The sequence below is a fragment of the Heterodontus francisci genome, chromosome 1 (assembly GCF_036365525.1).
Source record: "Heterodontus francisci isolate sHetFra1 chromosome 1, sHetFra1.hap1, whole genome shotgun sequence".
NCBI lineage: Eukaryota > Metazoa > Chordata > Chondrichthyes > Heterodontiformes > Heterodontidae > Heterodontus > Heterodontus francisci.
The window spans coordinates 213423882-213449698 of record NC_090371.1 but is presented as its reverse complement, the minus strand read 5'-3'; the positions used below and the strand labels follow the sequence as shown (position 1 = coordinate 213449698).

Below are 25817 nucleotides of genomic sequence, written 5' to 3'. Positions count from 1 at the left end.
AAATCATGAGGGGTCTGGACTGAGTAAATAAGGGGAAACTGTTCACATTGCTGGAAATCTGAAATAAAAACAGAAAATGCTAGAAATACTCAGCAGGTCAGGCAGCAACTGAGGAGAGAGAAATAGAGTTAACGGGCTGAATTGTATGCTCCGCTGGAAGGTGGGTTTTTAGGTGTGGGGGGTAGAGAATCGGCGTGGTGTCATCTGCCATGGAACTCGATGCCGTAATGCTGCGTTCCGATTCTGTTGGAGACGGTGAAGTGCCGTGGCGGCACTTCTGCACCACGGCGCCGACATTGACATTTACATATGTTAAACACACTTTGCATACATCTGAATGTAATTAATAGTGATCTTACCAGGCATTTGCAATCTTGTGTTGAGCATGCGGCACTCATGTGCCTTCTGTTTTGCGTCTTTAAAAAGCTGGTGGCACTGAGTCGAGAGTCCTTGTGACTCGAAAGGGTAATTTACTGTACTGCTGTTATCAAGGAGAAGAGGTTGGTTGGAAGAACTTGGCAACTGCATTGTTGGGGGGGGGAGGTGTGAGAGATCTTGGCAACTGCATTGTCTGTGGGGGGTGTTGGAAGAATTCAGCAACTCATTGTCTGTGGTGGCGAGGGGGGGGGGTGCAGTTGGGAGAACTCGGCAACTGCATTGTCTGTGAAGGGGAGATGGGGAGAATTCGACAACTGCATTGTCTGTGAGGTGGGTGTTGGGAGAACTCTGCAAGTGGTGTGTCTGTGAAGGGGAGGGGGTGTTGGGAGAACTTGGCAAGTGTACAGGTGGTTTTCTTTCAAAAGGCCAGTGCAGGGCACTGAAATGTTGTTGGTTTGCTCATGATGGCTTGCACTTTTGGAAATGTTGCGGGTCCAACATCAATGCATACCATGGAGCTAATGTAGGTTTTCTGTAACCGAAATTCAAACATCTCTTTGCCCAGATAGGTATACATGCCCTTCAATATGTCCCACAGAAGGTTGGGCGCATTGTTGTGTTCTGCTGCGTTCTACATAACATAACACTACAGAGGGGAGGGGCCTTGCAAGAGGAAGCCATGTGGGAGTATGAGACTTCCTCTGATGAAGTGGACACAGAGGACACACAAGGTCAAGCAGCCATAGAAAATCCTAGCAGAGTGATGGAGGGCAGATATCTTGAGCACCGTGCAAGGGAGGCGAGGCAGACCCTTACAATGAAGCGTGTCCAAAATCCATTGATGACTGTATCAGTGCCGTTTCCTGCTCCCTCCCCGAACTGGAAAACTTTATCAACTTTGCTTCCAATTTCCACCTTTCTCTCACCTTTACATGTTCCATCTCTGACACTTCCCTTCCCTTCCTCGACTTGTCTGTCTCCATCTCTGGGGATAGGCTGTCTACTAATATTCATTATAAGCCTACCGTCTCCCACAGCTACCTCGACTACACTTCTTCACACCCTGCCTCCTGTAAGGACTCCATTCCATTCTCCCAGTTTCTCCATCTCCGATGCATCTGTTCTGATGATGCTACCGTCCACAACAGCGCTTCTGATATGTCTTCCTTTTTTCTCAACCGAGGACTCCCCTGCACCCACCCACCCCCCCCCCCCCCACCGTGGTTGACCGGGCCCTCGACTGTATCCAGCCTATTTCCTGCAACTCTACCCTAAACCCTTCCCCTCCCTCCCAGAACTGCGACAGGGCTCCCCTTGTCCTTACTTTCCACCCCACCAACCTCCACATCCAAAGGATTATCCTCCGCTATTTCTGCCACCTCCAGCGTGATGCCACTACCAAATACATCTTCCCCTCCCCTCCCCTGTAAGCATTCCGAAGGTATCATTCCCTCTGCGCCACCCTGGTCCACTCCTCCATTACCCCCAACACCTCGTCCCCTTCCCACGGCACCTTTGCATGCAATTGCAGGAGGTGTAACACCTTCCCATTTAACTCCTCTTCCTTCACTATCCACGGCCCCAAATACTCCTTTCAGGTGAAGCAGCGATTTACTTGTACTTCTTTCAATGCTGTGTACTGTATTCGCTGCTCACAATATGGTCTCCTCTACACTGGGGAGACCAAACGCAGATTGGGTGACCACTTTGCGGAACACCTCTGCTCAGTCCGAAAGCATGACTCCGAGCTTCCGGTTGCTTGCCATTTCAACGCCCACCCCTGCTCCCATGCTCACATCTCTGTCCTGGGATTGCTGCAGTGTTCCAGTGAACATCAACACAAGCTCGAGGAACAGCATTTCATTTACCGATTAGGCACGCTACAGCCTGCCAGATTGAACATTGAGTTCAATAACTTCAGATCATGATGGGCCCTCCTTTTTATTTTTCGTTATTTTTTATGTATTTATTTTATTTTAGTTTGTTTCTACTGTGCCTAACCACTGTTTTTTTCATGTTTGTGCTTGGGGCCAGAGGTGTTCATTTTACTGTCAACTAACATCCTCTCTTTACTAATGCTTTGTCTTTCAGCACACCATTAACATACCGTTTGCCTTTGTTCCATGACCTTCTGGTCAGTTATCCTCTGTGAGCTTGTCCTATCAACACCTTTTCTTTTGTCATCTCTTGCCTCACCCCTGCTTTACTTGCTTAAAACCTTTTACATTTCTAATATTTGTCAGTTCTGATGAAGGGTCACTGACCTGAAATGTTAACTGCTTCTCTCTCCACAGATACTGACAGACCTGCTGAGTATTTCCAGTATTTCTTGTTTTTATCTCCCTTATGCATGTCGTGTCAAATTTTCTGCCTCCGTACTATCTTGCCCTCCAGCATGAATGGCAACATCCAATTCAGCAAGTGACAATGTGACATCATTTGAGTAATGAAACAATCATGTTCATTGGCATGTTAATGATGTCAGTGGTCACTTTGCCAAAGTTTGAGGGGATTGCAGGAGTCACAATAACGCCACAGTGGAATGTGGTTATCCATCAATGAAGGCTGAGCATTTGCACAAATGGATTTTTAATTACATTAAACATGAGATATCTATTTCACCCATGAATACCCACGTGTGCCAAGGTGTCTTTTTTTATATATTTGCGTGTGCACCCGCATGGTACATCCCCTCTGACAGCAGCTGGACTGGAGACAGGCTGCTGATCATGATGCCCCTTGGTTTGGGATGACTTTGGCAAGCGTCCTCCGGGTGCCTGAGGCTTGGAGGGTCCTGGCTGCCTGAAGGCTTCCTGCACTGGTGATGTAGTACATTCAGGCGTTGGTGGCTGCTGGAGCTTGGTTCAATGGTGGAGGGGATAAGGAGCTGGTGTGCAGACTCGAATTGCCCTGAGGGCAGACCCGAGTTGTGGAGTGCATCCTCTCCTCCTCCCTCGCAAGGCAGCTTGGAGCCTCCCTCCTCACAGGAAAAGGACTCGGAGCTGGAGCATTCTCTGGCCTCCTGGTCCTTCTCTAGCCCTGCCACTGCTGAGTGGACATCATGGCCAAGGTGAGGGTTTGCAGGTCATTGTGCATCTGTGGAATGTGCTCCCCTAGAAGGTCACCAACCACTCGATGGATGAAGTCATGCACTCATGGCAGCAGTTATGGCATGGATGGACTCCCCCACTGTCTGCTCAAGGCTATGCATGGCCTCTGGCATCTTTGCCAGATGTTGCCTAACCTCTCCCTGCTACTCCAGCATGCCCTGTGCTGCCAAAACCAGAGGCTCGTCATCAGCCTGGGGCTCAGCTTGGGCCTGGCCATTCACAGTCCTCCAACTATCAGAGGTCTCGGCTGTCTCAGACTCAGCCAGCTGCTCGGGCATAATGCATGATCTATCACAACTCAGTGTGACAGAGCTCAAAACATTAGCTTTCACTGTCATACTTGCACCTGATTGGCTGAATTATAATTTTTACAAAACACCAATCAGACAAGACTGAACAGGAACAAATTGTACCACTCGGCAAGTAGCAAGTGGGAACAAAAATTTGCAATGTCAAATCGATAGTTGTGGAAACAGCTAACAATAAAAAAGGAGTAAGTAGGCTAGCCACTGAATTTACTCCAGATATTCTTTGAGGATCATCTCAGCCGCCATCCTTTTGTCATTACTACTGGAGTTATAAAGGGCCCAAAATTCTGGTGGGTTGGGTGTGCAAATGTGGGGTGAATTGCCTATGGGTTGCATTCCCTCCCCTATTTGCAGTGTTGTTAATATAGTGCTATGTCTTGTTGCATTCAGCAGACCTGGTCCATAAAACAATAAGTACCCAAGGTTCTGATGAAAGGTCATTGATCTGAAACATTGGGCTGAATTTTACGATCACGCCGCCAGTATGCAAAATGGCGGTGCTCCCGCCTGTCCCGTGATTGGCAGCGTCATTGCGATTACGCAGAGGGCGGCCATTTTACATAATGGAGGCGGCCATCCCCCCCAATCACAGGGCAGGGGTGGAAATGGAGATGGCATTCACGGTGTCACCTGATGTAGGAACAGATGTTGATGCCATCTTTAAAAGCCTGCCAGCCCTGCATTCACTGTTTCCCTGCATTCTCAGCTCACTGCAGCAACACTTCTATGTTGTTCAAAAAAGTTAAAACTCAGCAAGCTGCCCCACTGGGCATCCTTCTGCCGATTACGAAACAAGCGGCAGCACCGCCATTTTGCATACCGGCTGCGTGATTGTAAAATTCAGCCCGTGGTCAATGACCTTTCATCAGAACCTTGGGTATTTATTGTTTTATGGACCAGGTATGCTGAATGCAACAGGACATAGCACTATATTAACAACATGTCAGAGGTCCAAGCAAGGTTAGCCCCACGGTTCAGTGCTTATTCTTCTCCAGGCTGCAAGGGAAAGGCAGGACATCCTTTTCTCCAGTGATGGCAAGAAGAGGTCCTCCCGCCTGACCAAGCAAGCCTGGGTGGAGTTCGCAGAGGAGTTTAGTAGCCATGTAGTCACCCAACAAATCTGGGTCCAGTGTAGGAAGAGGGTAACTGACCTTCTGCGTTCAGCAAAGGTAAGTGGCACATTTCAAAATTGCTTGGTGTGATCTGGCTGTCACTACACGGTATGCCACATGGGTGCCACTGTCATTTCAAAGACAGGGAGGTCCTAGCAGATTAATGGCAGAAAACTGACTGCATATGTGAATCAGGTCTCCCTCATTAGTATTTCAGACCAATGTGTCAGGCCGGTTTGCCGACAAGTACCCAATTCTGGTTGCTTTGCCCAGGGGCGGACTGGATTTGATGTCGGCAACCCCAGTCCCTGCAGCAGGAAGCCAACTAAGTTAGTTAAGCGATCAATTTTCAGCAATTTTCACAGAACAAGGCCCTGAGTTTATTTATTTTATTTATTTAGAGATACAGCACTGAAACAGGCCCTTCGGCCCACCGAGTCTGTGCCGACCAACAACCACCCATTTATACTAATCCTACATTAATCCCATATTCCCTACTACATCCCCACCATTCTCCTACCACCTACCTACACTAGGGGCAATTTACAATGGCCAATTTACCTACCAACCTGCAAGTCTTTGGCTGTGGGAGGAAACCGGAGCACCCAGCGGAAACCCACACAGACACAGGGAGAACTTGCAAACTCTGCACAGGCAGTACCCAGAACTGAACCCGGGTCGCTGGAGCTGTGAGGCTGCGGTGCTAACCACTGCGCCACTGTGCCGCCCAGTTATAATAATTGAGTTATAATAATTCTATGATGTTTGAATTCTAATTGTCACATCTACTCGAGTTTTGGTTGGTTATATTTTGTAAATATGATACATATGATTGTGGAATATGAAAATATTACCAGTACAGTATGCAATAAGCTATTTGTTAAAATGTTTATGATGTTAAGAACTTGATGTATTTCTAAACTATTTTAAAGAAAACTTTACCGTGGTAAAAAGTGTTCTTTTCCCCAAGGGGGGATCTGTGATGGAATCCATGGTTGCAAAGTTTGTATTTTTTAGACCCCGAGAGGAAAACTAGAATTGAAACAGAAACTGGAACTAAAACAGAAACCAAAACTGAAACAGAAGCTGGAAAAACAACTTCAGGTTTCCAGGGAAACTGATACTGGCTAGAACCAGATAAAAGCAGACAGAGTCCTCCCCAGACCAGGCAATTCAGGCAGGAGTGGAGTGCTGGCAAGCAGAAGAAAGTGAACACTGACTCCAGGAGCTGTTTCTGTTACTTAAAGTAGTTGATTAACCAGATTCGGCTGTACAGTGCACAGGTTGTCATTGAGGGACTTGGATAAAGGGAAAACTGGTAAATGCACGCCATCAAGACTGCTGTGAGCAGAGCTGAGGAGGTTCTGCAGAAGTGTGCCTTGTGTGAAGACCGCACCCGTGGAGTTCAGATTGAGATGAATTACGGCTGGAAGAAGAATACCGGCTAAATCATTGAAAAAAGGAGCTGAAAATCTACCTTCAGAGTTCTGAAAAACTGTGTGACAGTAACTTGGTGCCACTGGGTAGACTGCCCAGTGAAACCGTGAGACCCATCACTGTTGTATCTGATGGTTAAGGTATAATTGGTAATACATATTGACTGTGATCTGTTTGTTGCTTCATGTTTAATTTATGTTGGTTTTGGTTTGAGTGTTAAAGTAAAATTTATAAAAGTGAAATCTGGTCTGTTTGGTTTGGTTTCCTAAACTGGGGTCAATCGGTGGATTCGATTCTTTTCATTTGTTAGTAGTCTCCACGGGGATCATAACATGATGCATTTCCATGTCAAAGGCTTGCCATAGTGGGAGGATCTCCAGGAGACTAATGTCTCCAATAGGGCTGGGATTACCAACCACTCTCCTGATAATGATGGTGCCTCCACTGCATCCCTGCCTCTCCTGCTACTTTGCCCCTCAGCAGCGCTCTCACTGGTGACACTGGCCACCCTAGCAATGGGCTGTGCTGTTTCCACCTCCTGCCTCCAGAATAAGCCCGTCGTCCCGAATAGGACAGTGCTTCCAGAGGCGGGTTTGTAATTTGTGGCTCACGCAAGATCATGCCTGAATCCTGCTGCTGCTGCTAAGAAGGTCGGGACGTGAAAATGCTCCCACCACCAGAACATTTTCACAATCTGGAAGATACAGCATCATATTTTTCAAATCTGACAATTTTTCACAAATCATTGAAAATATAATTGGAACAAATGTAATTTTCATTGCTTTGGATCAGTGTTCTTGCTAGGATTTGTATAGGATTAAATTGGATAACCTCCCAAAACAGGCTCACTCCCTCCACCACCGACACACAGTGGCAGCAGTGTGTACCATCTACAAGATGCACTGCAGCAATGCACCAAGGCTCCTTAGACAGCACCTTCCAAACCCGCTACCTCTACCAACTGGAAGGACAAGGGCAGCAAATACATGGGAACACCACCATCTGCAAGATCCCCTCCAAGTCACACACCATCCTGACTTGGAACTATATCGCCGTTCCTTCACTGTCGCTGGGTCAAAATCCTGGAGCTCCCTTCCGAACAGCACTGTGGGTATACCTACCCCAAATGGACTGCAGCAGTTCAAGAAGGCAGCTCACCACCACCTTCTCAAGGGCAATTAGGGATGGGCAATAAATGCTGGCCTGGCCAGTGACGCCTACATCCCATGAATGAATAAAAACAAACAGGTGCCAGGATCATGTTGTGTGATTAACCCAAGCCTGTTCACTGTGATGCAGGCAGCACATCAAAATTCATGCTGTCTGCTGTTTTAAACGATTGCTGCTTGTGTTACTTGTGCTGTTCATTAGCAGCATGCATTAGCAGGGGACCCAATATCATGAGTAGCTAGTGCTACTTAAAGGCAGACTGCACCTCTTAAAGGAGAGGTGCATTGTGGTTGGAATAGGTGCTGGAAGTTATTTCAGAAGTGAATCTGTCCTATGAAAGAGTGAAGAATGGCTAACCATGGTAGAGAGCTTGGACCAAGGTTTTCTGATAATGCACTGGAGGCCTTGGTTGAAGAGATGAAACAGAGAAAAATTGTTCTGCATCTACAGTGGTTTTTGGGTAGGCGGTGGCGTAGTGGTATTATCACTGGACCAGTAACCCAGAGACCCAGGGTATTTCTCTGGGGACATGGGTTCGAATCCCACCACAGCAGAAGGTGGAATTTGAATTTAATTAATAAATCTGGAATTAAAAAGCTAGTCTAATGATGGCCATGAAACGATTGTCGATTGTTGTAAAAACCCATCTGGTTCACTAATGTCCTTCAAGGAAGGAAATCTGCTGTCCTTACCTGGCCTGTGACTCCAGACCCACAGCAATGTGGTTAACTCTTACATGCCATCTGAAACGGCCTAGCAAGCCACTCAGTTGTACCTAACCGCTACAAAGTCAATAAAAAGGAATGAAACCGGACAGACCAACTGGCATCGACCTAGGCACCGGAAACGACAACGGCAACCCCAGCCCTGTCGACCCGCAAAGTCCTCCTTACTAACATCTGGGGGCTTGTGCCAAAGTTGGGAGAGCTGTCCCACAGACTAGTCAAGCAACAGCCTGACATAGTCATACTCACGGAATCATACCTCAGAGACAATGTCCCAGACACTGCCATCACCATCCCCGGGTATGTCCTGTCCCACCGGCAGGTTCAGACCCACCAGAGGTGGTGGCACAGTGGTATACAGTAGGGAGGGAGTTGCCCTGGGAGTCCTCAACATCGACTCCGGACCCCATGAAGTCTCATGGCATCAGGTCCAACATGGGCAAGGTAACCTCCTACTGATTACCACCTACCGCCCTCCCTCAGCTGAGGACTCAGTGCTCCTCCATCTTGAACACCACTTGGAGGAAGCACAGAGGCTGGCAAGGGCACAAAATGTACTCTGGGTGGAGGACTTAAATGTCCATCACCAAGAGTGGCTCGGTAGCATCACTACTGACCGAGCTGGCTGAGTCCTAAAGGACATAGATGCTAGACTGGGTCTGCGGCAGGTGGTGGGGGAACCAACACGAGGGAAGAACATACTTGACCTCGTCCTCACCAATCTGCCTGCCGCAGATGCTTCTGTCCATGACAGTATTGGTAGGAGTGACCAGCGCACAGTCCTTGTGGAGACAAAGTCCCGCCTTCACATTGAGGATACCGTCCATCGTGTTGTATGGCACTACCACTGTGCTAAATGGGATAGATTTCGAACAGCAATGCAAAACTGGGCATCCATGAGGCGCTGTGGGCCATCAGCAGCAGCAGAATTGTACTCAACCACAATCTGTAACCTCATGGCCCGGCATATCCCCCACTCTACCAGTACCATCAAGCCAGGAGACCAACCCTGGTTCAATGAAGAGTGCAGGAGGGCATGCCAGGAGCAGCACCAGGCATACCTCAAAATGAGGTGTCAACCTGGTAAAGCTACAACACAGGACTACTTGCATGCCAAACTGCGTAAGCAGCATGCGATAGACAGAGCTAAGCGGTCCCATACCAACGGATCAGATCTAAGCTCTGCAGTCCTGCCACATCCAGCCGTGAATGGTGGTGGACAATTAAACAACTAACTGGAGGAGGTGGCTCCACATATATCCCTATCCTCAATGATGAGGGAGCCCAGCACTTCAATGCGAAAGATAAGGCTGAAGCATTTGCAACAATCTTCAGCCATAAGTGCCGAGTTGATGATCCATCTTGGCCTCCTCCTGAAGTCCCCAGCATCACAGATGTCAGACTTCAGCCAATTCGATTCACTCCGCGTGATATCAAGAAACGACTGAAGGCACTGGATACTGCAAAAGCTATGGGCCCTGACAATATTCCGGCAACAGTACTGAAGACCTGTGCTCCAGAACTTGCCGCGCCCCTAGCCAAGCTGTTCCAGTACAGCTACAACACTGGCATCTACACTGCAATGTGGAAAATTGCCCAGGTATGTCCTGTACACAAAAAGCAGGACAAGTCCAACCCGGCCAACTACCGCCCCATCAGCCGACTCTCAATCATCAGTAAAGTGATGGAAGGTGTCATCAACAGTGCCATCAAGCGGCACTTGTTTAGCAATAACCTGTTCAGTGACGCTCAGTTTGGGTTCCGCCAGGGCCGCTCAGCTCCTGACCTCATTACAGCCTTGGTTCAAAGAGTATGGCATTAAGGAGCCCTAGCAAAACTGAGGTCAATGGGAATCAGGGGGAAAACCCTCTGCTGGCTGGAGTCATACCTAGCACAAAGGAAGCTGGTTGTGGTTGTTGGAGGTCAATTATCTGAGCTCCAGGACATCACTGCAGGAGTTCCTCAGGATAGTGTCCTAGGCCCAACCATCTTCAGCTGCTTCATTAATGACCTTCCTTCAATCATAAGGTCGGAAGTGGGGATGTTCGCTGATGATTGCACAATGTTCAGCACCATTCGTGACTCCTCAGATACTGAAGCAGTCCGTGTAGAAATGCAGCAAGACCTAGACAATATCCAGGCTTGGGCTGATAAGTGGCAAGTAACATTCGCGCCACACAAGTGCCAGGCAATGACCTTCTCCAACAAGAGAGAATCTAACCATCTCCCCTTGACATTCAACAGCATTTCCATCGCTGAATCCCCCACTATCAACATCCTAGGGGCTACCATTGACCAGAAACTGAACTGGAGTAGCCATATAAATACCTTGGCTACAAGAGCAGTCAGAGGCGAGGAATCCTGAGGCGAGTAACTCACCTCCTGACTCCCCAAAGCCTGTCCACCATCTACAAGGCACAAGTCAGGAGTGTGATGGAATACTCTCCACTTGCCTGGATGGGTACAGCTCCAACAACACTCAAGAAGCTCGACACCATCCAGGACAAAGCAGCCCACTTGATTGACACCCCATCTACAAACATTCACTCCCTCCACCACCGGCGCACAGTGGCAGCAGTGTGTACCATCTACAAGATGCACTGCAGCAATGCACCAAGGCTCCTTAGACAGCACCTTCCAAACCTGCGACCTCTACCAACTAGAAGGACAAGGGCAGCAAATACATGGGAACACCACCACCTGCAAGTTCCCCTCCAAGTCACACACCATCCTGACTTGGAACTATATCGCCGTTCCTTCACTGTCGCTGGGTCAAAATCCTGGAACTCCCTTCCTAACAGCACTGTGGGTGTACCTACCCCAAATGGACTGCAGCGGTTCAAGAAGGCAGCTCACCACCACCTTCTCAAGGGCAATTAGGGATGGGCAATAAATGCTGGCCTGACCAGCGACGCCCACATCCCATGAATGAATAAAAAAAAAGACCTCCCACTTATTCCTTAACTTGCAATCTCTTCTGAGAGAAAAGGTGCAAAAGGGTGTGAGCACGCACTTTTAACTTTCCCCTTTGCATTCACCACTGCCCAATCCTTGTCCCTTTTTCATTTCAGATACCCTAGAACTAGAACCTTCCCAGTCAGTGCAGTGAAAATGGACAGACACCACCACTTGATCTCCTAGTCACAGCCACCAGCTCAGATACTGACACAGTACGTATTTTCGAGGCTAGGATAGAGGAGGGATTTGTAAGTTGTGAGACACTGGGTACCAATGCGCAGGATCCAGGGCTGGGGGAAAAGATAATGCAGGTGCCAGTTTGCCGGAGGCCAAAGTTGCACACTACTCCTGCTGTAGAGGACTTTGATAGGCCAGGCTACAGGAGAAGGCTGATGGGTTACACATCTAAATGCTTGGTGCACTGGAAAACCTGCTGGAAAGCCTGTGCTCAATGTCAAGCAACATAGATGTGTCTGGCACTAATGTGACACAGGGCTTTGCGCAGAGCTTGCAGTCCATCCTTTCTAATATGGAACAGATGATCAATTCCAACAGCACACCTGTGGAACCCATCATGATGCAACATCTGATGGCCAATGTCTCAACTTCCACTGGAGCATAAGCATCTTTTACCGAAGGTGTGACTGCTGCCATGCAAGCTCAGACTGCTGCGATCATGGCTCTCGATACTAGTGTTCAAAGCAGCATGCGGGGCATCACAGCAGTCTAGCAATCTCTTCCTCAACAGATTACTGGGAGTGTTGAGGCACTGCCCTGGGGGATTGGCACTTGCTCAAAATTTAAAGTGTTTTTTAAAAATAATTAAAAATGAACTTTAACATATTTCAACCTTCTGTTTGTGCTATATGTTTTTGAATATTTTTGTTGAAATAATGAGGGTTAATGACATAATTAGAGGAAATTGGCATGGATGAATTGCTGAGCCAGTGTTAGAGATATCCATGAGGTACTCAGTACATCAGTGACTGTCAGTTTGATAATGTTGATTAATTCAGTTACCTCACACTGGATCAATAACTCTTCCATGTCAGCTGCCATAGCGATGTTATTAACAATTATTGTTTAAATAAAATATTCACAGAGAAATAAATTTGACTATTAAAATCAGTATAACTGGCAGTATTCAGGTCTTAATAAATTACAGAAGGCTTTGTAATGGGAATATTTCATTCACAATTTCCCATTGCTTTAACAATTTAAAACAAGTCTGGATTTGCACTGGAATATTATACTTAAAAATATTCTATAAAAAGGAGTACAATGCTTCAATATTAAAGAACATACATCTATGATTTTGCCCATTTAAAATATTACATTGAAGGGTTAATTGACTAATTCCACACTGTCACCGGGGAGTCGTACTTTAAGGTAAGTGAGAATTGACACCGCACTGTTGTAGCCGTATCTTCAAATCAAGCTTCCTTTTCATGCACTGGGAGCATGGGATCAGTGAATTTACCCTAAGTTTTGAAACTAATAAACTGTTTCAAAAAATAAATTCTTCAAATAGAAATCTTACTTTTAATTTGGTAAAACATATTGCATTTTTGTTAAGTGTGCAAAGGAATAACATAACAATATAAAAGACAGTCATGTGAATTCTATTCACAAAGAAGAAATGCTGGAAATACTCAGCAGGTCTGGCAGCATCTGTGGAGAGAGAAGCAGAGTTAATGTTTCAGGTCTGTGACCCTTCATCAGAACTGGCAGATATTAGAAATGTAAAAGGTTTTAAGCAAGTAAAGTGGGGCTGGGGCAAGAGATAACAAAAGAGAAGTTGTTGATAGGACAAAGTCACAGAGAATAACTGACCAGAAGGCCATGGAGCAAAGGCAAACAGTATGTTAATGGTGTGGTGAAAAACAAAGCGTTAGGACAGAGAGGGTGTTAATGGACAGAAAACTGAGCAGCCTGGCCCCAAGCACAAACATGAAAAAAACAGTGGGTAAGCACAGTAGAAACAAACGAAAATAAAATGAAATAAACTGATAAAAAATAAAAAATAACTAAAAATAAAAAGGGGGGGCCCGTCATGCTGTGAAATTATTGAACTCAATGTTCAGTCCGGCAGGCTGTAGCGTGCCTAATCGGTAAATGAGGTGTTATTCCTCGAGCTTGCGTTGATGTTCACTGGAACACTGCAGCAATCCCAGGACAGAGATGTGAGCATGAGAGCAGGGGGGAGTGTTGAAATGGCCAGCAACCGGAAGCTCGGGGTCATGCTTTCGGACTGAGCGGAGGTGTTCTGCAAAGCCATCACCCAGTCTGCGTTTGGTCTCACCAATATAGAGGAGACCACATTGTGAGCAGCGAATACAGTATACTACATTGAAAGAAATACGTAAATCGCTGCTTCACCTGAAAGGAGTGTTTGGGGCCTTGGATTGTGAGGAGAGAGGAGGTAAATGGGCCGGTATTACAGCTCCTGTGATTGCCAGGGAAGGTGCCGTGGGAAGGGGACGAGGTGTTGGGGGTAATGGAGGAGTGGGTCAGGGTGCTGCAGAAGGAACGATCCCTTCAGAATGCTGACAGGGGAAGGGAGGGGAAGATGCGTTTGGTCGTGGCATCATGCTGGAGGTGGCGGAAATGGCAGAGAATGATCCTTTGGATGTGGAGGCTGGTGGGATGAAAAGTGAGGACAAGGGGAGCCCTGTCGCGGTTCTGGGAGGGAGGGGAAGGGGTGAGGGTAGAGGTGGGGGAAATGGGCCGGACACAGTTGAGGGCCCTGTTAACCACAGTGAGGGGGAATCCTCGACTGAGGAAAAAGGAAGACATATCAGAAGCGCTGTCATGGAAGGTAGCATCATCAGAGCAGATGCGTCGGAGACGGAGAAACTGGGAGAATGGAATGGAGTCCTTACAGGAGGCAGGGTGTGAAGAAGTGTGGTCGAGGTAGCTGTGGGAGTCAGTGGGCTTATAATGAATATTAGTAGACAGCCTATCCCCAGAGATGGAGACAGAGAAGTAGCGGAAGGGAAGTGTCAGAGATGGACCATGTAAAGGTGCGAGCAGGGTGGAAATTAGAAGCAAAGTTGATAAAGCAAAGTTGTTCCAGTCCTACTCAGGCCCCCTCCCCCAACTCTTTTTCCGGTACATTGATAACTGTATCGGTGCCATTTCCTGCTCCCGCCCCGAACTGGAAAACTTTATTAACTTTGCTTCTAATTTCCATCCTTCACGCACCTTTACATGGTCCATCTCCGACACTTCCCTTCCCTTCCGCTACTTCTCTGTCTCCGTCTCTGGGGATAGGCTGTCTACTAATATTCATTATAAGCCTACCGTCTCCCACAGCTACCTCGACGACACTTCTTCACACCCTGCCTCCTGTAAGGACTCCATTCCATTCTCCCAGTTTCTCAGTCTCCGACGCATCTGCTCTGATGATGTTACCTTCCATGACAGCACTTCTGATATGTCTTCCTTTTTCCTCAATCGAGGATTCCCCCCACTGCGGTTGACAGGGCCCTCAACCGTGTCTGGCCCATTTCCCACACCTCTATCCTCACCCCTTCTCCTCCCTCCCAGAATTGTGACAGGGTTCCCCTTGTCCTCACTTTCCAGCCCACCAGCCTCCACATCCAAAGGATTATCCTCCGCCATTTCTGCCACCTCCAGCGTGATGCCACTACCAAATGCATCTTCCCCTTCCTTCCCATCAGCATTCCAAACGGATCATTCCCTCCACGACACCCCGGTCCACTCCTCTATTACCCCCAACACCTTGCCCCCTTCCCACGGCACCTTCCCCTGCAATCGCAGGAGGTGTAATACCGGCCCATTTATCTCCTCTCTCCTCACAATCCAAGGCCCCAAACACTCCATTCAGGTGAAGCAGCGATTTACTTGTACTTCTTTCAATGTGGTATACTGTATTCGCTGCTCACAATGTGGTCTCCTCTACATTGGTGAGACCAAATGCAGACTGGGTGACAGCTTTGCAGAACACCTCTGCTCAGTCCGAAAGCATGACCCCGAGCTTCCGGTTGCTGGCCATTTCAATACTCCCCCCTGCTCTCATGTTCACATCTCTGTCCTGGGATTGCTGCAGTGTTCCAGTGAACATCAACGCAAGCTCGAGGAACAGCACCTCATTGACTGATTAGGCACGCTACAGCCTGCCGGACTGAACATTGAGTTCAATAATTTCAGAGCATGACAGGATCCCCCCTTTTTATTTTTAGTTATTTTTTCTTTTTTTTGTTTATTGTATTTTAGTTTGTTTAGTTTGGTTCTACTGTGCCTACCCACAGTTTTTTTCATGTTTGTGCTTGGGGCCAGGCTGCTCAGTTTTCTGTCCATTAACACCCTCTCTGTACTTACGCTTTGTTTTTCACCACACCATTAACATACCATTTGCCTTTGCTCCATGACCTTCTGGTCAGTTATTCTCTGTGACCTTGTCCTATCAACACCTCTTTTGTTATCTCTTGCCCCACCCCCACTTTACTTGCTTAAAACCTTTTACATTTCTAATATTTGTTAGTTCTGATGAAGGGTCACTGATATGAAATGTTAACTCTGCTTCTCTCTCCACAGATGCTGCCAGACCTGCTGAGTATTTCCAGCATTTCTTGTTTGTGTTTCAGATTTCCAGCATCTGCAGTACTTTGCTTTTATTTTTATGTGAATTTTATTGTTTTCTTTTGTTTGTTTCAGTTTTTACTTCATGTCAGCCTGTATTCCTAACCAGCATCAACATACTGACCAACGTAAGTCACATTAGTAAAGACTAACCATCATTCTCTTTCAATCTCCCACTGAGATGACATAAGAACATTTTCAAGCGTCCTGGCTCTAACTGCCAATATCAATTAGCAGAAGTTAACTGCGAAACCAATCACTGGACAATGAATTCGCTGTTTCACACTTACAAACATCTTACCATGTTTGGTAATAGAAAGAATGTAGTCTAAAAAAATCAAATTCAATAGAAATAAAACATTGATTGATGTGAAAATAATATGTATGTAACATGGCTTAGCTATTAACAATGCACAAGCACTAAAGTGTTACCTTCTATAACGGAGTCATTGAAAGTGTCTTTTCTACAATCCTTCCATGTAACCAGGCGCTCAAGATTGTCGTGTCCAGCAGCTTCTACGCAGTGACAATATGTGGTCATCATTGCGTGAGCTTTGAAGATGCCAAAGTGAACTTGCATAATTTCTAGTAGATGTAGATCACCCAAAGTCATGGCAATCTCATACCCTCGCTTAATATACTTGCAAGCTTCATCATATTGACCCTGTTAGGAAATGTTACAGAGAAACAAGTTCAGAAAGGCAAATAAGTTTTAGATTGGAAAATGGCATTTAGTTTACTGCTATTTACATTGTGGAATAAGAGCAGTCGCTGTAAGTGGCTGATTCTTAATGCACAGATCCCTGGGTAACACAAAGGTTATGACAAAGACCTTGTCTGATTGCTTGAGTAACAAAAGCAGAACAGTAACCTTTATGTGTTGGGAATTCATCTCAAGCTAAAAACATAAAAGCAAAGTAGTATTAGTGAATTTGGAATTCAAGACTTGGGCATGAAATGCGTACATTAAGTCAACAGTAAAACGTGAGGATTTGTAAGACTTTTCCATTGAACCTAATGTGTGAAGTAGGATGACGTTCTCACATCTCTGTTCTCTATTCTTGCAAGTAACAAACACCATGAGATGAGGCAATTTTTGCTGCTACCAGCCATGTGTTTGCTTTGCATCCTGAATAAATCCAACCTTAAAATTCAAACAGAAAATGTTGTATAAAAAGATTTTTTAAAAACAAATACATTGTTTTAGTAGATACTGTGTCTTACCAATCACTATTCTTGCTCCCTGGCTACATAATAATTTATAGCCTCCTATAAATTATGTAAGTGTTATTCTTCAGTAATCACATCACAAGTGCCGCCCACAATCTATAATCGATGCAATTACCAAATCACTTTACACTGTTATTAACAGCATTTTCATTTTATCAGAATTATCTATTTTTGAATATACTTCTACTGAGTTTTTTAAAAATCTGTTAGGAGAAGGAAACACTCTAAAAAGATGAGATTGAATGCTGAAGACAAAAAAAGAGCAGCCAGTCAGGAAGTACAGAAATGTATCTTATACTTATTTCTATTCAGTATCATACAAGTAGCACCTCAAAGAATGCTTAAAGGAGAGGTTGCCTGTAAGGGAAAGTGGTTTTGACAAGAACATTGTCAATGTCATTATTGTCAAAAAAAAGGTAACACAAATGTCTTACTGGTTATGTTTGTGAATTAGGTCCTACTTGTGAAGATGAACCTTTAAGTGAAAGGCTGCTCTGCAGCCCCTGGTGCACTGACATTTGTGAGAGTGAAATGCTCAAATGCCATTGTTGTTGGCAGTGAAACTGTCCACCAAACAAAATAGAGATCAGCACAGTTTTAGTTTCTGCATACTGATTGGAAGCTGAAATAGGTCTCCTAGAACAGGCTTGGCCATGTTTTGTAGTCTCTCCTTACTTTCACCTTACAAAGCTCCTCAATTTTCGAAAAAATTAATTTTTTTTTTGCTTATTTTCTCCAAACCCCTAGAAAGTACTGGAAGCAACTAAGATTACCACCAACATTACAACCTTCTCTTCATTTATCCACTATAACTTCACTGGGTAATTCTGCAATTGGAACCTCCCAGCAGGGAGTGGGACTTGAAGTGGAACCCATCTCAAGAAGCAGGTCCCCATCTGTTATTTTCCACCTATTCATTTTAATAGATAGGAAATCATGGGTAGTATGCCCATGATTTTCTCAGAATCAATCCCTAAAAATGTTGCTTCCCATTAGGAGTGCCAGATCATAGAATCACTCTTTATATTTCTTATTTTCATTCTATAACATTGCCAGTGATATTTACCAAAGTAAAAGAATTGATGGGACTTCAAATACACATGCATATCTTTCACTTGACCACAACCTTGCTGAGCTGCTCCAACTATTTGTATTTGCCATATTCAAACCTCTATCCCTAACTGCACAATTTGCAGCATATAGAGAAGACAGGAGAGATCTCAGTGGTGATATCATTGAGTACATTATTAAATTTATGATAAAAAACAGATTCATGCAAATCTGAAATAATAGTTGAAAATTCTGGAAATGCATAGCAGGTCTGTCAGCATCTAAAAAGAGAGATGAGGGGAAACAGGTGAAAGCCAAGAGCACAGAAATAATAATTGCTATTATAAAGAAAGCTAATAGATTTAATGATCTGTCATTAGAATTTTTAAAAGCTAGAAAAAGATGAAAAGTGCTGGATGATGTCCAAAGATTATCTCAGCCAGGCATTGGAAAGATGTGATTCCAGCACCCAACACATCAACCCATTCCCTTCCCCTGCACTTTCTGTAGGATCCATTACTTTTGTGACACAGTCATTCACCCACCATCAGCTGTTCTTGTTTAGTACTTCTAGATGCACCACAGCTGGAGTACTGTGTACAGTTCTGGTCGCCACACTATAGGAAGGATGTGATTGCACTGGAGAGGGTGCAGAGGAGATTCACCAGGATGTTGCCTGGGCTGGAGCATTTCAGCTATGAAGAGAGACTGGATAGGCTAGGGTTGTTTTCCTTAGAGCAGAGAAGGCTGAGGGGCGATCTGATTGAGGTATACAAGATTATGAGGGGCATAGATAGGAAGAAACTTTTTCCCTTAGCGGAGGTGTCAATAACCAGGGGGCATAGGTTTAAGGTAAGGGGAAGGAGGTTCAGAGGGAATTTGAGGAAAAAATTTTCACCCACAGGGTGGTTGGAATCTGGAACACACTGCCTGAAGGGGTGGTAGAGGCAGGAACCCTCACAACATTTAAGAAGTATTTAGATGAGCACTTGAAACGCCATAGCATACGGGCCAAGTGCTGGAAAATGGGATTAGAATAGATAGGTGCTTGATGGCCGGCATGGACACAATGGGCCGAAGGGCCTGTTTCTGTGCTGTATAACTCTGTGACTCTATGACCTTCACTCCTTTCCATGGCATTGTCCACACCTCCAAATAGTCAGTTCGTCCAAGACAGCAATTTATAATTCGGCATACTATGTTTACTGCTCATGGTGTGGTCTTCCCCTGTGTTGCAGAGACCAAACACAGAATTGGTGATTGCTCTGCCAAACATCTCCATTTGGTCTGCAAATATGATCCTGACCTTCTTGCCACATTGATTCCCCCTCCCATTTTTAATCCAACCTAACTATTTTAAGCCTCCTACTATAGTCTCCCATTGAATTCTGAGGATGGGTTCTGAAAAATTAACCTACCTTTTTGCTTTCAGAATTCGATCAACTTGTGTACGGCTAGCATTTTCAGTTTTAATTTAAATTTTTTTTTGTTTTTTATAAACCTTTCAGAGCTTTAACAGAAGTAACTTTTTTATGTTGCTGAGCTAAAGCTCAAGATAATAGTCAAAGACAAAGCTGAAAAAACTGCTTAAATGCTACTAAACCCAACTGCTATCTACTTGTAAGAGTTGGTACGTCAGTTCTGTTGCATTTTACCTGCTATTTCCCCTTCCCTTCTCCATGCTAGTTAACTCCATTGCTTTCCGCCCTTTAGTTCTGATGAAGAGATCCACCAAAAACATTGACATTTTTTCTCTTTTTAGATGCTGACAAATCTTCTGAATATTTTAAGCATTTTCTGTTTTTACTTGTTCTATTAAAATGTTTGCCTGTAGGTGGCTCCAAGCATAACCATTTACCACAGGATTGTTGTTTGTAGGAACATAAAAATAGGGGCATTAGACAGACTTTAGGATTAGTACTTACCTCTGGAAACTGACTGATAAATCCAGTAGAGAGAGGAGACTTCCATTTTAAGAGTTTTCTGACCAATAAATCAGAATGGTTTCAAAGCACTTTCCAGTGGGTGCTGGTCCACAGAATAAAACAAATAGGCACGAATAGATAATCTCACTGAGTATGGAGAATGGAAAAGTTCACAATGATACAGCAAGGGATGAGATTGGGGTTAATGTGTATCACTGAGGCAGACTAGAAGGAGCAGGGTAGAATATTGAGCTTGTCTGTGGTTTAGAATAGTTAGTTCTAGACTACATACTTATTTCTTTTACTGGAAAAGGCAGCATTGAAACCCTGAAAGGAAACGCATCACAGAAATGACAGTACAAAGGGAGGTAGCTTTACCTATTACACGAATGCTAGTTCGAGCTCTACAAATGCAACTATCAACTTTCATCCTATTTCCCTGCCCTTTCTCTGTATCATTTTTTAATTCCGTTATGAACACTGGACTTAGTAGTATGATTATTGTCATGCAGGCTCCCACCTGCCAAGAATGAGGCATATTAATTTTGTCATATGAACATTGATTTTAAACTTGCTGGGAAGAGAAGGCCTGTTACAAGGGCTGCCAGACACTTAGTTGAAAAACATTCGCAGACTAACAGATAGTGCTTGTGGAGACAACAGGACCATTCCCTGACACATCCAATCCACAATGGATTTTGATCACCAGACATTGAAGGTGTAAGGAAGAGCATTCCAGAGACCAACTAAGGGCATACAATCCACAAAAGCCAGGACTGGTTAAACCAGCTGGTCATATGACTAACTGGCTGGTCCAGGGTTTTTGAACTCAAGAAAAGACTGTTTGCTCCTGGAGTGAAAAGACCTCTCCTGTCTGCTCCCATCTCTTTCTCACAAGCCTCTGGAACCATTGAGGACACATAAATTTCAAGAGGGAAACATCTCGTACATCGATCAAGGTTTAAGAAGAACACTCTTCTTCTTCTTCTTCTTTGGCCTCCTTATCTCGAGAGACAATGGATAAGCACCTGGAGGTGGTCAGTGGTTTGTGAAGCAGCGCCTGGAGTGGCTATAAAGGCCAATTCTAGAGTGACAGGCTCTTCCACAGGTGCTGCAGAGAAATTTGTTTGTCGGGGCTGTTACACAGTTAGCTCTCCCCTTGCGCCTCTGTCTTTTTTCCTGCCAACTACTAAGTCTCTTCGACTCGCCACACTTTAGCCCCGTCTTTATGGCTGCCCGCCAGCTCTGGCGAACGCTGGCAACTGACTCCCACGACTTGTGATCAATGTCACAGGATTTCATGTCGCATTTGCAGATGTCTTTAAAGCGGAGACATGGACGGCCGGTGGGTCTGATACCAGTGGCGAGCTCGCTGTACAATGCGTCTTTGGGGATCCTGCCATCTTCCATGCGGCTCACATGGCCAAGCCATCTCAAGCGCCGCTGACTCAGTAGTGTGTATAAGCTGGGGATGTTGGCTGCCTCGAGGACTTCTGTGTTGGAGATACGGTCCTGCCACCTGATGCCAAGTATTCTCCGGAGGCAGCGAAGATGGAATGAATTGAGACGTCGCTCTTGGCTGACATACGTTGTCCAGGCCTCGTTGCCATAGAGCAAGGTACTGAGGACACTGGCCTGATACACTCGGACTTTTGTGTTCTGTGTCAGTGTGCCATTTTCCCACACTCTCTTGGCCAGTCTGGACATAGCAGTGGAAGCCTTTCCCATGCGCTTGTTGATTTCTGCATCTAGAGACAGGTTACTGGTGGTAGTTGAGCCTAGGTAGGTGAACTCTTGAACCACTTCCAGAGCGTGGTCGCCAATATTGATGGATGGAGCATTTCTGATGTCCTGCCCCATGATGTTCGTTTTCTTGAGGCTGATGGTTAGGCCAAATTCATTGCAGGCAGCCGCAAACCTGTCGATGAGACTCTGCAGGCACTCTTCAGTGTGAGATGTTAAAGCAGCATTGTCAGCAAAGAGGAGTTTCCTGATGAGGACTTTCCGTACTTTGGACTTTGCTCTTAGACGGGCAAGGTTGAACAACCTGCCCCCTGATCTTGTGTGGAGGAAAATTCCTTCTTCAAAGGACTTGAACGCATGTGAAAGCAGCAGGGTGAAGAAAATCCCAAAAAGTGTGGGTGCGAGAACACAGCCCTGTTTCACGCCACTCAGGATAGGAAAGGGGTCTGATGAGGAGCCACCATGTTGAATTGTGCATTTCATATTGTCATGGAATGAGGTGATGATACTTAGTAGCTTTGGTGGGCATCCAATCTTTTCTAGTAGTCTGAAGAGGCCACGTCTGCTGACGAGGTCAAACGCTTTGGTGAGATCAATGAAAGCAATGTAGAGGGGCATCTGTTGTTCACGGCATTTCTCCTGTATCTGACGAAGGGAGAACAGCATGTCAACGGTCTATCTCTCTGCAGGAAAGCCACACTGTGCCTCAGGGTAGACGCGCTTGGCCAGCTTCTGGAGCCTGTTTAGAGCGACTCGAGCAAAGACTTTCCCCACTATGCTGAGCAGGGAGATTCCACGGTAGTTGTTGCAGTCACCGCGGTCACCTTTGTTTTTATAGAGGGTGATGATATTGGCATCGCGCATGTCCTGGGGTACTGCTGCCTCGTCCCAGCACAGGCATAGCAATTCATGTAGTGCTGAGAGTATAGCAGGCTTGGCACTCTTGATTATTTCAGGGGTAATGCTGTCCTTCCCAGGGGCTTTTCCGCTGGCTAGAGAATCAATGGCATCACTGAGTTCCGATTTGGTTGGCTGTATGTCCAGCTCATCCATGACTGGTAGAGGCTGGGCTGCATTGAGGGCAGTCTCAGTGACAACATTCTCCCTGGAGTACAGTTCTAGGTAGTGCTCAACCCAGTGGTCCATTTGCTTGCGTTGGTCAGTGATTATGTCCCGATTTAGATTTGAGGGGGGCGATCTTCTTGATGGTTGGCCCAAGAGCTCTCTTAATGCCATCATACATTCCTCTGATGTTTCCGGTGTCTGAGGCCAGCTGAATATAGGTGTTGCCAGTAGTCGTTTGCCCAGTGCCTGGCTGTTCTTTGTGCAGCTGCTGTAAGTGCTGCGGATGTTAAATCGCTGGGGGCTTTCTTGTAGTTCAACAGTGCAATGCGCTTAGCGGCTATGACAGGTTCCAGCTCTTCATTATGAGATTGAAACCAGTCTGCATTTCTCTTCGTACTTTTGCCGTAGGTGGTCAAAGCTGACTCATAGATGTGGGCCCACTTGGTCTCAGCATCCCCTGTGAGAGTGTTTTGAAGGGCTGTTACAAGTGAATTTAGAAATTTTTGCAACAGCTGTGGGTGAGAAATTCTGCACGTGTTGATGCGCGGGTGGCCCTTCTGCTTGGAATGATGCAACTTCTTTGGTCTGAGTCTAACCTTGCTGCACACCAGGGAGTGGTCGGTGTCGCAGTCCGCACTGTGGAAGCTGCGTGTGATTTGAACACTGTTTAAGGCGGCTCGCCTTGTGATAATGAGGTCTAGCTGGTGCCAACGACACGATCTTGGGTGCCTCCATGAAACCTGATGACAGGTTATGATAGGTACACAACTCAAGCAGTCGCTGCCCGTTCTCATTCATCCTTCCAACGCCATAGCGCCCAAGGCAGGAGGGCCATGAGTCATGGTCGGCCCCAACCTGGCATTAAAGTCCCCCAGCAGGAATAGGTGTTCGGTGTTGGGGATGCTGCTAATGATGTTATGGAGTTCCTCGTAGAACTGATCTTTAGCATCAGGTGGGGAGCAGAGTGTTGGAGCATAGATGCTGAGTAGGTGTACTGGACCAGAGGTGGTGAGCAGTTGGATGGACAGTATGCGTTTCGAGCCATTTGAGGGAGGCTCTATCATGCTGAGCAAGGCGTTTCTGATGGCGAAGCCCACTCCATGCTGTCCTGGTTCTTCAGGATTCCTGCCCTGCCAGAAGAAGGTGTAGTCTTGCTCTGCTGGAGATCCACTCGCAGGGAGGCATGTCTCCTGAAGTGCTGCAATGTCTACATTGTCTACTGAGCTCATTGTTAATGATGGTGGTCTTCCGAGAATCGTTGATTTGTGTAAGGTCTTCTGACAGGCCAGGACACATAGTTCTGACGTTCCAGCTTGCAAAGCGAAGGGCTGGTACCTTCTTTCCTTTTTTCGTGTTGTTTGGTGCGGTGTATCAGTCCACCTTTCGAGCAATGACCCTGAGCTCCAAGCACCCATTGAAGCAGGTAGACTGTGGCGGGACAGAACCTTATTGACCGGGGGCTGCCCGGTTTGAGGCGGGCGGTAGCTGTCCAGTGAGGTGCAATGACCTCTCCCACCGACAAAGGCAACCCGTGTCGCCCAGTTTCTACGCCAATTTATCTGGACGTATAACTCGTAACTGCTGCCTTCCGTGTTGTTTCAGTCACTGTGAGGCAAGTATGGAGTGACCTCTCCATGGCGCATGCCTGGGCGAATTTATGGAGGTTGAGAGTTGCCCAGTCGTCAAAACCTCCCTCTCGGCCTTTCTGGTGGGGTCCAAAGGAGTGCATAGCACGATGTTTGGCAGCAGTATGGCTGCAGGAACTGCCGGAAACATGCCAAAGGTGACACATGACCGCCTACGGGGTTCTGCTCTGGATTATCTGTTTGGGTTTACTCCCTTAGCCTTGGTCTCTCCCGAGATGCCCACAAGGCAGTGGGGTTGTTAGGGCCCCTACACAGGTGTAGGATGATGCCGGTGGGAGGAGGGGATGCGAGGGGGAAGGGTGGAGGGAGGGGGTGCAAGGGGGAGCTGGGAAGGGGGCTGTAAGGGGGTGGGGGGGTGCATGGGAAGGGGGTGTGGAGGGAAGATGGTGCGGGGTGGGGGCTGGGACGGGCTTGTGAGGGGGTGAGCTGAGAGGGTGGAGCAGGGAAGGGGACCGGGGGGGGGGGGGGTGGAAGGGGAGGGGAAGGGTGGGGAAAGCGGGTGCAGGTAATAAGCCATTTCCTCAGTGCCCACCATCGACGTCCGGAAAGCTCATCCATGTCCTTCGGGAGGTGAAGCATCTTTTGGCAGACTTACAGAGGTGATTACATTCGCTAAGGGTTTTTTGACGTGGTTTATATAAAGGCATACAACATTGCCAACAGTGCGCTGCAGATGCTCTCCGCGCCATCTCCCGCGGGCGCTTTGAAGTTGCGGCCGGGGGGCCGTTCATGGATTTTTTGGGTGTTCGGGGCACCTTTTCTCAAGACTTCCCTAGGGTCCCGCTGCTCCTTCTTCACCTCAATGGACTTAACGCACGCCGTGGCTGCAGACACTCTGGACAGTGAAGACAGCAGGATCGGAGATTAAAGTATCGACAGCTGTGCTCTTCAGTTTCGTCCGGAACACTGAGCCCCATCAAAAAGATAGACCTACCTACAATCAAGGACTTTACTGCGAGCCCGAAGAACAGTAACCAAAACCATCTTCAGATATTGCCTGAAACTTTTCCACTTTATTTCTTCTGCTCTTTTCTGTCTCTGTCTGCATGTGTGCATCACGTATGCATGCTAGCGTGGGTGCATCGCGAATCCGTAGGCATCAACCGAATTAGAATTTAAGTTTAATAAAATTCAACCTTTTTTCTTTAAACCTAAGAAAAGCTGTTTGGCTAGTTTCTTTGCCTTATAATTGGAAGTTAGTGAACAAGGATTCACTAAGGGGGAGCTAAAAAAACAGTGTGTTTAACATTAAATCATGTTATGGTAAGACCAGGTGAAGGCTGAGAGGGAACCCTGGACCCCTTTCTCATCTGGTCGTAACCGAAATTTGGGGGCTCCCGTCCTGGATTTTACCC

The 25817-nt window shown here is 46.4% G+C and overlaps 1 protein-coding gene across 5 annotated transcripts in view; it reads right to left on the bottom strand.

The window, feature by feature from the left end:
* ttc29 (tetratricopeptide repeat domain 29) overlaps positions 1 to 25817 on the bottom strand; it is a 541923-nt gene that overhangs the window by 112887 nt on the left and 403219 nt on the right. For all 5 annotated transcript variants that reach the window (XM_068020184.1, XM_068020194.1, XM_068020175.1 and 2 more), the window contains exon 10: positions 16236 to 16467. In XM_068020184.1, coding sequence (XP_067876285.1) covers positions 16236 to 16467 — 232 coding nt within the window. The remainder of the gene's footprint in view (positions 1 to 16235; positions 16468 to 25817) is intronic.